General features: G+C 31.2%; 1 protein-coding gene across 2 annotated transcripts in view; it reads right to left on the bottom strand.

The window, feature by feature from the left end:
* Nucleotides 1-309: 309 nt before the first annotated feature.
* LOC134724475 (uncharacterized) overlaps nucleotides 310-13,649 on the bottom strand; it is a 32,539-nt gene continuing 19,199 nt past the window's right edge. Inside the window, exons 3-9 of one of the 2 annotated variants that reach the window (XM_063587508.1) lie at nucleotides 10,820-10,962; nucleotides 6,708-6,888; nucleotides 5,997-6,103; nucleotides 3,175-3,315; nucleotides 2,290-2,370; nucleotides 1,651-1,860; nucleotides 310-886 (exon numbers count right to left, since the gene is read on the bottom strand). In XM_063587508.1, coding sequence (XP_063443578.1) covers nucleotides 770-886; nucleotides 1,651-1,860; nucleotides 2,290-2,370; nucleotides 3,175-3,315; nucleotides 5,997-6,103; nucleotides 6,708-6,888; nucleotides 10,820-10,962 — 980 coding nt within the window. In that variant the 3' untranslated portion in view covers nucleotides 310-769. The remainder of the gene's footprint in view (nucleotides 887-1,650; nucleotides 1,861-2,289; nucleotides 2,371-3,174; nucleotides 3,316-5,996; nucleotides 6,104-6,707; nucleotides 6,889-10,819; nucleotides 10,963-13,649) is intronic. The other variant, XM_063587507.1, reaches the window with a different exon arrangement.

The following is a 13,649-nucleotide window of genomic DNA, read 5'->3' as shown; positions in this document are numbered from 1 at the left end:
CCCATTTGTCTTTTAAAAAAAGTTGCTTTCTGATTAATTTAATCTATTTTAAAAAGTTGGTTTCTGATTAATTTAATCTATTTAAGCCTTCTTATTTCATCACTACAATCTTGTTAGGATCTTTTATCAGACTTGTTTCAATTTGGTCAGAAAATTAAAAAAAATCAACCATTTACAAAATGACTGCTATGGGAGATAACTCAAAATCAGATCATGTCATATCAAAACGTTAATATTTATATAGCAATACAAGACTGTACTTTTATATATATTATGTATATTACATGAAAAAATAGAACTTTTATGAGCGTAGCATATCATAGATACCAGAGAATGGACGGAATTTATCAATGAGAATGAACAGGGTGAAAAAGCTGTTTTTTCATACATCTAACATCAATGGATAGAGTACTGTTCAAAATACATCAGTCCTTTAGATTGTAAATTAAAAAAAATCAACATCGAGATCTTAATTCAATTCAAGGTAAAACAAATGTTTTGTAGTCCTCTACAATTCCTTGCAAAAAACACGTAACATCAGGCTATGGACTACTAATCTCGATGAAACCAAGTAAAGCTGAGCAGTAACATACACCATTAACAAATATACCGTCAAAGGTGAGTGAAGCTGAGCACAAAAAACACACAATTGTGTCTTATTCTCTAAATAGATATGGCCAGGCTTCAATGATCATGATGCACCATCTTCATGTTAAAATGTCACTTCTAAGTTAAAAAATGTGATAAATATCCCTAGTTATTATTGATTCTAACACAATCGACCAAGCACTAAATTGTCTTCCTTTCCACCAACTGCAAATAATCTTCCTCCCATTGTAGTATCTAAAGCATGGACAGCACTCTTCATCTGAACTTCTCCAATTTTCTGTAAAATTTTAAAATATTCAAACTGTTATGAAGGTAAAGCAATATTAGAAATATTAGATAATGTTGGAAATAACTATAATATAACAAGTCACATGCCTATAATGCAGAAACAAAACATTAAAGTTTGTTTAAAATTTTATAATTTTCTTTCTTCTACTGATTTCTAAGGGATTATTTCACATAGTTTTATGTTTGAGAAAGTAATTTTATCCTGACTCTGTGCTGATCATTCTTAGCTCATTACATAAAACTTCCTAATGTCATGTGACCAACAGAGAAACAACAATTTTTAAGTCTTAGGTTTGATTTTGCTTTACTGAAAATTTATGTGGTTCTTATCATGTAACTTCCATCTTTTTTATTTATTGCCTTTAACTTGTTGAAAAAAACTATCTGATACCTGTGACTTTATTTATTACCCGACACCTTTAGTATCCGCTGTCCCAATTCATAAAATGCCTGTCCCTTTATTCATTGGCTTACACTGTTAATACTTCTGCCATACATCTTACCCTCTCCCCCCCCCCCCCCCCCATCACTTTATTTTTTGCTCACCACAATTAGCACTCTTTGACCCAAATATTACCCTGCCTGTCATTGTATGTATTGCCTGAACACTGTTAGTATTCCTGCCCCCAAATCTTGACTTGCCCTTTACTTTATTCATTACCTAACCCTTAATTTTCCTACCCCTAATCTTACCTTGCCTGTCACTTTATTTATTGCCCGACACAGTCAATACTCCTGCCCAAAAAATCTTACCTCGCCTGTTGCTTTATTTATTGCCTGAACACTGTTAGTACCACTGCCTCCTGCCATCACGACATCATTGTCACAATACTGAGCACAATATAAATAAGCACCATTGTGACCTTTGAAATCAAATGGTATATCTTTGGACTTTCCTGAGGTCCAGTCCCATTCTTGTAGGGCACTCTGTCCAACCCAGGAACCAGTTAAAACAGACCATTCCTGTATAAAACATTTATAGAATAAATATAGGAAAAGTCATGTTGACCTTTTTGATGATCTTATTTTGCAGATCTCTTGTTTGATATCTATAGCTACTGTTGATCTTTTTCTGCTTGAAAAAAACAGTAATAATTGAAATACAAGGGCAATAACTTGTAACCTGAGATACTGTAAACCAAACTTTTTTCATGATTTTCATGAGAAGAAAAATTACACGAAAATAAATCGTTGCAAATATGCAAAACTTAGATCTTAACACCAAATAAATTAGAAAATCCCGAAATTAAATAGCTGTGAAAAGGACTAGAAAGGGTAACACATGAAATAAATTATCCACCCAATTAATTTGGTTCAGTAACTTATTACTTTAGCCATAATGAATTATTTGTATTCATTATGTGTTAATAATTATTTTTTCTAGTAACAAACCTTAAGATCTATACTATCACCACATATATGTGGACCATGCATCGTTCTTTGTACACCATTATTTGTAGTGTGATCCCAGATCTATAAAATAAATTCACATATAGTTACTACATACTCATGATACTACTTAATCATTTAACAAAAACTTATATTCAAAGTGACTGTGGATTCATTATCATCATGAGGTTCTATTATCACAATTTTACATTTTTAGAAAGGTTTTATTGCTATAAATACACTTTACCAAAAGATTAACAGCAGGACTAGATATGCACTGAGTTAAACTGTGTGTTGTTCTACATTGGCTAGAGGTAAAGGAGAGGGTTGATATCTCAAAAAAACATGCCATGGTCTGCGCCTGTCCCAAACCAGGAGTCTCTGGCCTTTGTTAGTCTTGTATGATTTTTGATTTTAGTTCATTTATATATTTCGAGAGTTTAGTATGACCTGCATTATCACTGAACTAGTACATATTTTTGTTTAGGTACCAGGTAAAGCATGCCTTGGGGTGTGGGATTTTCTCACTGTATTGAAGACCCATTTGTGGCCTTCACTGTTTTGTCTCTTTGATACATTCCTCATTTGTGTATTCAATTTTATGGATATTTATGAAAGTAATTAAATCAGATTCAACTTGAAATTTAACACATTTATTTCTTATCTAATGCAAACAAACAAATAATTCAATTCAAAATTTTTTTTTGCTTGAAAACTTTGTGAATTAAAATTTTCTTCTCTGTAACTCAGGGAGTTTGGATTATATTGAACAGACATGTTGCTTTTTTTATTTAATTAAATTGTGCATAGAAACAGCAAAATTCATATTTCTTCAATAAACTCTGATTTTACAACATCCATCAAGAAAACAAATAGTAGATATTTTACCTTTAAGTGGTTTTCCCATCCACCAGTAACAAATATATTAGGTTTATCTGGGTGATATTTCAGGCTGAAAACTCTCATGGCACATGATGCTATCTCTGTTGGGTTCTGTGTGCTGTCATAACCACCATATGTTTTGTCTAACTACAAACAAATTAAATCTACATATTACATAAATGTTCAAAATCTAACATCAGCACCTCAGAGGATAAATTGATTCTGAATATAATAATGCATCATCTTCAAAATATCAATGTATTGTGATGGCCTTTTTTTTTAGATAGGTTGTTGTCTTAATGAGATAAACCAGCCATTTTCTTTCAATCACACTGAAATATGAATAAATGAAATGAATTGTATTTATTTTAGTAAGACAGCAACATAACAACACAGAAAATAAAACTCTCATGGCACATGATGCAATCTCTGTTGGGTTCTGTGTGCTGTCATAACCACCAAAGGTTTTGTCTAATTATAAAAAAAATCAAATCTAATTTTAGGCACAAGTTTTAAAATCTAGCATCAACAGTTTTGAAAATAATAATGCACAATAATTAAAATTATCTTTGCATATATGTCATGATTTTTTTTGTCATCTAGTTGTCCCTTTTTTCTTTGTGGGTTGCTGCCTGAATGAGATACATCTAACATCTCCTTTCACTCATACTGTAGTTTGAATAAATGAGATGCATTGTATATATTTTAGTACAACAGCAACATAACAACACAGAAAATATTTAAACAAAGAACTAAAAGACCCTAAAATGGTCAAACAAATTATTAATAAAAAGATAAAATGCATTGATGTTTGATTTTTAGTGGTTATTTTAAATGTATTGTATTATTGATTTTAACTTTTGATTTTTTTTTGTAAATTTTAGTCTAACAGCATATTGGATAAGAAATTCATATTTATATAATATCCTGTGTTTTTTTTCATACAAATAAGTTAACCAAGCACTCTAGACACATGCTAGATGGACCAAGACACGTTAAAAATGCAAACTTTGTTTACACACATGTGATATTTTGAGAGATTGTTTACAGTCTATACATGTAACTGCTACTGACATGTTTTTTTAAGGCAGGTAAGATTGTGTTATAACAGTCTAGGAACTTTAACTAAATCAGATAAACATTTAAATCTATTTCAATACATGTCATTTATATTGGTATTTGGTTAATTATCAAGATCATATCTTCATTATACTAAATATAGCATGAATATCTAAATAAGTCAACAACTAATTAGTATAAATGTACTTCAGCAAGAAAGGAATTATATGCCTAAAACAAGAATGTGTCCATAGTACACGGATGCCCCACTCGCACTATTATTTTCTATGTACAGTGGACTGTAAAAATGGGATAAAATCTCTAATTTGGCATTAAAGTGAACATGTTTACTAAGTTCAAGTTGATTGTACTTTAACTTCATCAAAAATTATGTAGACCAAAAACTTAAACCTGAAGCAGGACAGATGAACGAACAGATGAACTGACGAACAAATGGACGCACAGATCATAAAAAATAATGCCCTTAAATGGGGCATACCAAAGGGGGCCATAAAAAAGCCCAATTTCTGAATTTTTATGATTTTTAATGCAAGGTTTGTTTGGTTGAAGACTGTTCCCATGTATAAAAAGTTAAATATTTCATAATTCTATAAAATCTTTTTACATTCTAACATCACATGATTAAGTAATTGTAAATTGGTGTTTATGACTAATCTCTGGTAGTCTCTGATAATTCATTCACATTTTCATAGAACCAAGACAATTGAGACATATTGTAAAGTAAAAGACTATAATGAACTTATCTCTTAGTTTTTTGGTTATTTGGTTTGTTGAGTTGCTGTCACATTAAGTATACAATGGTCATGTTCAATATTTTAGGCGCTACATAGGGCTACGTAGATTTATGACTTTTGAAAGAGTAGCTAGCCAAGCTGCTACATAGATATTGATAGAAGCTTGGCTAGCTACTCGCTCAATAGTCACAAATCTACGTAGAACTAAGTGGCCACTATGATATTGAACACAACCTAGCTTTTATTTATAGTGCTTAAGTTTGTGATGGTATAAAAAATTCTCATTGGGCTGGCATGTCCCAATGGAAAGTATATACAAAAGTTTTTAGATATCTACAATACTTATTTTCTCATTACAGATGATATAAAACATCAACATCTCTAAAATATTCAAAAGACACAACAACTTCATCTTCATAATATGTGTCAATGGCTCTAAGTAATGCAGTTATAATTGGATTTTTTTTTAAATTTAAATTTTCGTCACATTAAATTTTTATCTTTTTTATTGGAATATTACAACAAATAGATTAATAATTGGATGTTAAAAGATATCAATGGATATACTGTAGTCATAAATATTCCCCTTAAAAAATTTATTCTGTGATCTTTTGTGTCTATATAGATTCATCTACACTTTAAATTTTAAATTATAAATTGGAATTATAGTCTTCTTAACAAAACATTTTGACAGCTTTTTAACTATTTATTATTTTTCCGTTTTTCAATGACAATTTTAGGTTCTGATAAATGGATGATAAAAATAAAAATTAAACTTAGTGACTGAAAGAAAAAAAAAAAAAAAACTCTAGATAAACAACCACAAACAAAACATGGTCAAGACTGACAGACTTGGAACAGGAACAAAATTGTTGTGGTAATAAGTTTTATGTGGGCTCATACAAAGGTTCAATTGAGTCAGATGTCCAGCAAACACAGATTTATTAGCTTTAAATAGTTTCAAATATTAGTAGAAGGTAACACAGGGCTAACCTCTTTTTTTTTATAACTTACTTGAAATGTTTTAGTATCATAAATTCTAACGTTGAGATCTTTTCCAGCAGTTGCAAAGTTAAAACCCTCACAATCAAAATCTAAACAGTTGATTTCATTATTCTTCTCTGTAAAGAAAAAAAGAACATAATTGAAGGCGGTATATTTGTTGATTTCTGTGTCATTTTGGTCTCTTGTGGAGAGTTGTCCCATTGGCAATCATACCACATCTTCTTTTTTATATATATAATAATATAAGCAATTCTTCTAATTCAAACTAAAACATCTTTCAAGTGAATCTTCCATAATGTTTAGTTTGTTTGTCACAGAGTAAGCCATGAGCAAATTCCTGTATTGGTTTTGGTTCATATTACAAATCATTATCTTTCTGACAGAATTTTGGGTTTTAGGTGGTGTTATTGATGTCATTTGTGCTTTTGTTGTTCATAAAATCTATGTCAGAATGTTGAGCAAAGAGATGAATAGTCTAATGAGGTTAATTTCCTTACAAATTATTAGATAAATGTTTTAAATGATCAAATCAAAATATTTCTTGATTGGAATGTGTTCCATTCAAAAATGCAGGTATCCAGTTAGCCTAAAAAGCATTTAATGACGTTAAAAATCAGTCTTTAGTAAAAGAATTTTCTGGTAATTAAAAATTGATATAGATTAAAAGAATTTTGATTGCAATGTGATTATTTTCACATATATATCTCAATCTATTTTTACCTGTGATTTTTTCTGTGACTGTTCCATCTTGTGTATTACATAAGAATATAAGGCCTTCAGATGTACCAGCTAGCAATATGTGGTGCTCCTTAGGATGGAAACGCAAACACATTATCTGGAAACCTCCATATCTAGTCTTTCTTAAGTCTTTAAGAAGTTCTCCTGTGGTTGCGTTAAATAACTGAAAATAAAAGAGAATAAAAAAGATAAAAATGCTTAAGGAGGCTCAAGAGTCTAAAAATTTCGAAAAAAAAAACAAACAATTATTTTTCATTACAAATTATATTTATTACCTTTATTAGTTGTTACTTTTTCATATGGTACAAAAATCATTAAAAAAAATCAATTTGTGTTGCCCCCAGATGACTTTTAAAATGTATATATATATATATATCAGTGAAAAAACTCCAAATTATCTCCCTTTGGTGCAAAAATGACAATTTTTGGCATTAAAGTTGAAATATCTTTTTTAACTCATAGGTGACCTATATTTTTTATTATTATTTTCAAACAAGCTGTACTTAAACTAAACTTTTGTAAAATTTGAGTGATTTCTGTAATTTAGTTCTTTTTTTATTTCAATATTTTTTTCTCCTATTAGTTCAACAGAAAAAAAGTAACCTTACAAAAATGTATGGTTCTTTCGAAGGCAGATTGTGAGCGTAAATGAATGTTGACCCCATCTTTTTATTTTATTTTTCTATTAAGTATAAGATAAAGTTCATTTGTAGAAAATTATAGGGAAATCCTATATTAAAATAAAATGATGATTTCGACCCGCAAGCCACCTTAAGTTCAGTTTTGTGAATAATCCTTATAAGTTTTGATATTTCTGACGAATAACTTTCAGTTTTACATGTAGGTATTGTTGAGAGGATAGCTACATATTAACAAACAGAGAGTATCAGAGATAAAACTTAAAACAATTTTGAAAAAGAGACAGTGCTGCCTGATGCATTAAAATTGAAAGGATGGCTACTTATGTCCAGCGGCAAATTAAATACATTTAGGACAAGAACATAATATTTGATATATGAATATAGACCCATCTTTGTACTAGACCAGCATGCTGAGAGGGATTTTTTAATGTGCTAAGTTCACAATATACAGTGTGCAGGAACACATGTCACCCTCCCTGGACATATTGTTCTGACTTTGAGTTAAACAGTCTTTGCTTATATTTCAAAATGCTGTAAGCAGCAAATACCAATTATAATGCAACATTGTTCATGTTGTTTGTAACGTTCATTTTGATTGGATTACGTCACCAATTTTCATGGCATCCATTCACAATTGATTGCTATGAAAATGTTTATTTGCAACCATCAAATCACCAATTGATGCCGTGGGAGCTTAAAATACAATACAGTTAGGCCACACCAATTTAATTTCTTGTTCTACCGATTTTTGGACTCCAAAATTTGGGGCGAGCAATTTGAAAATTTTAATAAAAAAATATTTAATTTGCAAATTTTTGAGGCGAAGCTTGAAAAGTAAAGGCACGCGATTATAATTTTTTTTTGTAAACATAAAATGGTAGGTTTTGACAATATTAAAACTTGATTTATCACTTGTACTTAGACATTTCTTTAATTTCTGAAGTATTTTTTCCCTGTTCACCAAGAAATACTTAAATCTGGTCTATGTATGTGTGACTGACAATGGGACAATTCTCCATCTTAGTCATAATTAGTTTTGGCATGTTGGGGGCAACCCCTTAATGTTATAAATATCCCTTTTACATGTTTTATGAGGGATCAATATAAGTTATAATATATTTGTTTGTACAAAAGGGCTCATATTTTCTCAAAGAACTATATATCTATCTGGTATAAAATGGTCAAAACATGTCCAAGAATTTTGTAATATTCCTGGACTTTAACCATGTTAACACATTTACTTTTAACAGTTTAATATTATTCAAAATACTGCGGATTCACTATTATTCGTTGGGTACCAATTTTCGTGGATTTCGTGGGTACAGGTGAACAACGAAATCAAATGTTCAACGAATGATACATTTTCTATAGGCTTATATTCAGACTTCAGCAAAACCACGAAATTAAATATCCACGAATATGCAAGTTTTCCTTAATCCACGAAAATTGGTACCCACAAAAATAAATGAACCCACAGTAAGTGGACCCCTCCTTTAGAAAAAGTTGTTTAAAATATGATGTAACTCTCCTCTTTTTGAGTACAAAATTCTAAGTTTTCAAAGGTTTTGTATAGAAGAAAAATTTGTAAGGGTTCCGCGGAACCCAGTGTCTCGCCTATTTTTGCTGTAAATCGCAAGCTCAACAACAATGAGGAAAAAAGTCAATAAAAATATTCCTCTTGTTACTATTTTATGATTGTAAGAAAATCTAAGTCCATTTAAAAGTAAATTACAGAAAAAACGGAGTAATCTTTTTACAAACTTTACTTCTGGATACAATCTTATGATCATAAATAAGCTTCTGTCCAAGTTTGGTACAAACCCAGGATAGTTTAAGAAAGTTATTAAAATTTTAAAAACTTCAACCACAGAGTGAATGTAATGGTTCCCCGCAGAAAAACAAAGTCCATTTAAAAGTAAAATATGAAAAAAAAGAATTTATTTATTTACAAAATTTACTTCTGGATACTATATTATGATCATAAACAAGCTTCTGTCCAAGTTTGGTACAAACCCAGGATAGTTTAAGAAAGTTATTAAAATTCTAAAAACTTTAACAACAGAATGAATGTAATGAAAATCTAAGTCCATTTATAAGTAAAATACGGAAAAAATGAAATTTTATTTTTACAAAATTTACTTCTGGATATTATCTTATGATCATAAACAAGCTTCTGTCCAAGTTTGGTACAAACCCAGGATAGTTCGAGAAAGTTATTAAAATTCTAAAAACTTTAACCACAGAGTGAATGTTTTGTTACCCCGCAGAAAAAACTAAGTCCATTTATAGTAAAATACGGAAAATATGGAATTTTATTTTTACAAAATTTACTTCTGGATACTATCTTATGATCATAAACAAGCTTCTGTCAAAGTTTGGTAGAAATCCAGTATGGTTTAGGAAAGTTATTAAAATTTCAAAAACTTTAACCACAGAGTGAATATTTGTTGACGCCGCCGACGGAATGTAGGATCGCTTAGTCTCGCTTTTTCGACTCAAGTCGAAGGCTCGACAAAAATACAAACCCTTGGTATTTCTATTTTCTTTTCTACATCAGTAAAATGACCCCTTGTCTGAGGGACCGTTGTTCTCAACCTGATGATGACAAACACATGTCAAAGTACGGCCTTTTACACAGGGCTTTGATACAGACCAAACAGCAAGCTATAAAGGACCCCAAAATTATTAGGGTACACAATTCGAACAGGAAAACCAACGATCTAATTTATATATCCAAACGGTAAAATACCAATGAACAACATCAACAAACGATAACTTCTGAACGACAGGCCCCTGAATCAATCAGGACAGGTGCATAAACATGCAGCGGCTAAGGATAGTTTTGTTTCGCCAGCATACAATATAATTGCAGTTGAAGGCAAATCCTTCAGAAGTTCTTTGAACTTTATTCTAACAACGAACATTTTTTGATAGGGAATATAAGTAAGGGGGAAAAAAAACATTTTTTTGTTCTTTACAGGTATTTCCGCTGTTATAAATTTATATCGGAGCACTCCCACTTTGGAAAAATAGGTTTCATGCTTTTATGTTTAAAATTGTTATATACAGGTAAGACTGTGATTTTAAAACAAATGTTGATATCTTTTTATAATATTTACAACAACAAAAACTGTGCGGGAAATGGACATGATTACATTTCCGGATGCGGGAAGAGGGAATATAATAAAAATTAAAAAAATCTGTTTTGAAAAAAAATAGGTGCGGGCGGGTCCTTCGAACAAGGAATCAAATTGGTGTGGCCTTATCTCCTAATTTTCAAGTCTTTAGCTGGGAATCAAACCGACTGCACAGGAGGTTAACACACTATGGTAAGACTGTCAAGCTGGTTTGGTTTTTAAAAGTATAGGCCTTATTGAATATATGATCTCAAAATATAACAGAATGAACAAAGTTATTATAAATATGTTCATAATTTTCAAAATAAAATCTTACCCTTATGGCACCATTGCCGTATCCAACAGCTAATGTTTCCCCATCAAATGAATACTGTAGACTCCAGATTCCACCTAACTCACTGTCAAAGGGAATTTCTTTAATAATATCTACCTTGGAGAATTTTTCTGGCCATGGTCTACCTGTAAGTATACAAACAAAGCTTAACTAAAAAAAGGTCAGTATTCCAGGTACTGTATAGTTAGTATCGATGAATGTAACTTGACTTTTCACAAGAAACATTTGCTAATCATAAAATTAGAAGTATTTGTGACTTTGCCTGCAACACAGCTATATTCACAAACTTTAGGTAAGTATTCAATAAATACCATTCTTGATTCTTCTTTTTAGGGGAATTATATTTTGTATTTGTGATTTAAAATCAAGATCAATATTGAAATATACAAACTTAGTTTTGTATCAAGGTAGGCATTGAACATTTTCAGAAACCAATGTCAGATCAGTGAGGATCAGGCCTAGATGCCAGTCATAAGTTTTTACACATTCCCTCGAGTACAAAATTTGTGCTCTATAAGCACCAAATTAAGTATTTTGATTGGTTGATTTTTGAGCAGTCTGCACGGTTAGCCACTAGTCCGATGCCCCAGACTAGTAAAATTTGGTTCGGACTAGTTAGTTTTTGCAAAACTTTGTTTGGTCCAATAAGAAAAATGTCAAAATATTGGTCTTCGGACTAGTAGTTGAAAAAGTTTTTGGTGCAGACTGTTTTTGAGTATGATAATTGTGCTTGAAAAAAGTTATCAAAGGTACCAGGATTATAATTTAGTACGCCAGACGCGGGTTTCGTCTACATAAGACTCATCAGTGACGCTCATATCAAAATATTATAACGCCAAACAAGTACAAAGTTGAAGAACATTGAGGATCCAAAATTCCAAAAAGTTGTGCCAAATACGGCTAAGTTATCTAGGTTATCTATGCCTGGGATAAGAAAATCCTTAGTTTTTCGAAAAATTCAATGTTTTGAAATTTGAAAGCCTGCAAGTCCTGAGAAACACCAGTGGCGGATCCAGGGGGGGGGGGGGGGGGGGTGGAACTACCCCCCTTTTTTTTGTGGCCGATTAATGCATTTGAATGGGGACATATAGTTGGAACCCCACCTTTGTCCTGGGTTGGGAACCCCCCCTTTTTAAAATGGCTGGATCCGCCCCTGAAACACAATCAGGGTTTCCACTAATCTCAATACCTAAATTATGAGCTGTTTGTACTGATACAAACTATAGTGAAATAATAATAAATAATTCTAGTGTCAAGTTTTAAGCAACTGAGTGCTTATACATTACAATGTTCAAATAAAACTGTAATGAACATCTATAAATAAAGATATTTGGTCCAATTTGTAATAAAAGTTGTCATAAAACGTGTTAACTATCCTTAAAGTTATTTACTACCTGGTGTTAAATGTACTACAAATTATTTTCTACAAATGTAGTTTGTAACCTATTATAATAAATCACTTTCAATAAAGTTTTTAATAACAAAATCACTTTTAAAATGAAACTTTTTGTAATGATTGCCTTCTACTGGATGTAGTCAGATTTGCGTCATTTGGTTTTTCTGTGTAATCATACCATATCTTCTTATTCTTATATTATTTGATAGATAGCTGAAACAGCTACTATTGCAGAAATTCATATCTTTAAAACAAACATTATAAGCTTAACAATCATATCTCTGAAACCTCTTTCGTTTTCCTCAAATTCTTACTCAAACAGAAAAGTTATGCAACTACTACAATTTTAAAGTCATTAATTTATTAATGAAATCTAGTAAATGGAAGAGGATGCAGGAAACTTTGCAAATTGTGAGCCAAGATGGGAGCATAATAATTGTTCAATTTACAGTAATTGTCTCCATAAAGGTATATGAAAAATCCAAACTTGGATATATGGGTTTCTGGAGACACCAAAGACCATACAAAAATTCAGGGGAAACTCAATTGTTTAAGCAATAATTTAAACAGCAAATTTTCAAAATTAAGAGTTTATTAAAAATTCTAGAATGAAGATAGATTTCAAATAAAATATCCTCAGATATTTTGTTATGTAAAAAGCACATCTTAGTTGAACATCATTATACCTATCATCACTAAAAGAATAAACAGTAGTGCAATATTGAAGTTAAAATTTATGTGATTATCTCCCCTTTCACATACAGAAATTGGGATATCAGTATTCCTTACTGCATATCCTCAGCAAGTGTTCTGCAATTGTGAAAAGTGTCATCAATATTGGTTTAGCTGTTTAGGGGGAGCAGTTCTTTCAAGGCACATGGGCAGACAGAAAACAGGGTGATATATATACCTCAAAAACTTTGATTTGTGTTAAAAAGCAAACTTCAGCACTATTGCACTATTTCATGGCAGTCAGTTTTTATTCATAATTGGTGAAGGATTTCAGAGTTTCTAGAGAGAACAATTAACCTTCAGTTGGAACTTTCCTAGTCAATTAAATTTGGAGTCAAACGTACCATCAATGTGGGAATTAACTCACAATCTAAAGTGTTGACAAGCTATAGCTATTAATACAGAAGTGAGAATACTTAGAAAATTCGGCCACCAAGGCCCCAACTAAAAGGAGATATGGAATGTAAGACCTGAACTTCATGTACATTAAAGAAGGAAACATACTGTATTCTTTTCTTGGCCTGATAATAAAGTTAAAACTAGGAAATAAGCAGGTGTGGTATGAGTGCCAATGAGACAACTCTCCATCCAAGTCACAGTGTAAAAAGTAACCATTATAGTACAAAGTATGGCCTTCAACAGGGAGCAGTAAATCACACCAAACAGCAAGCTACACAATGTATA

This window comes from Mytilus trossulus, chromosome 7 (genome assembly GCF_036588685.1).
Source record: "Mytilus trossulus isolate FHL-02 chromosome 7, PNRI_Mtr1.1.1.hap1, whole genome shotgun sequence".
Classification (NCBI taxonomy): Eukaryota; Metazoa; Mollusca; class Bivalvia; order Mytilida; family Mytilidae; genus Mytilus; species Mytilus trossulus.
The sequence above is the reverse complement of the archived record's forward strand: the minus strand, read 5'-3'. Positions and strand labels throughout refer to the sequence as shown.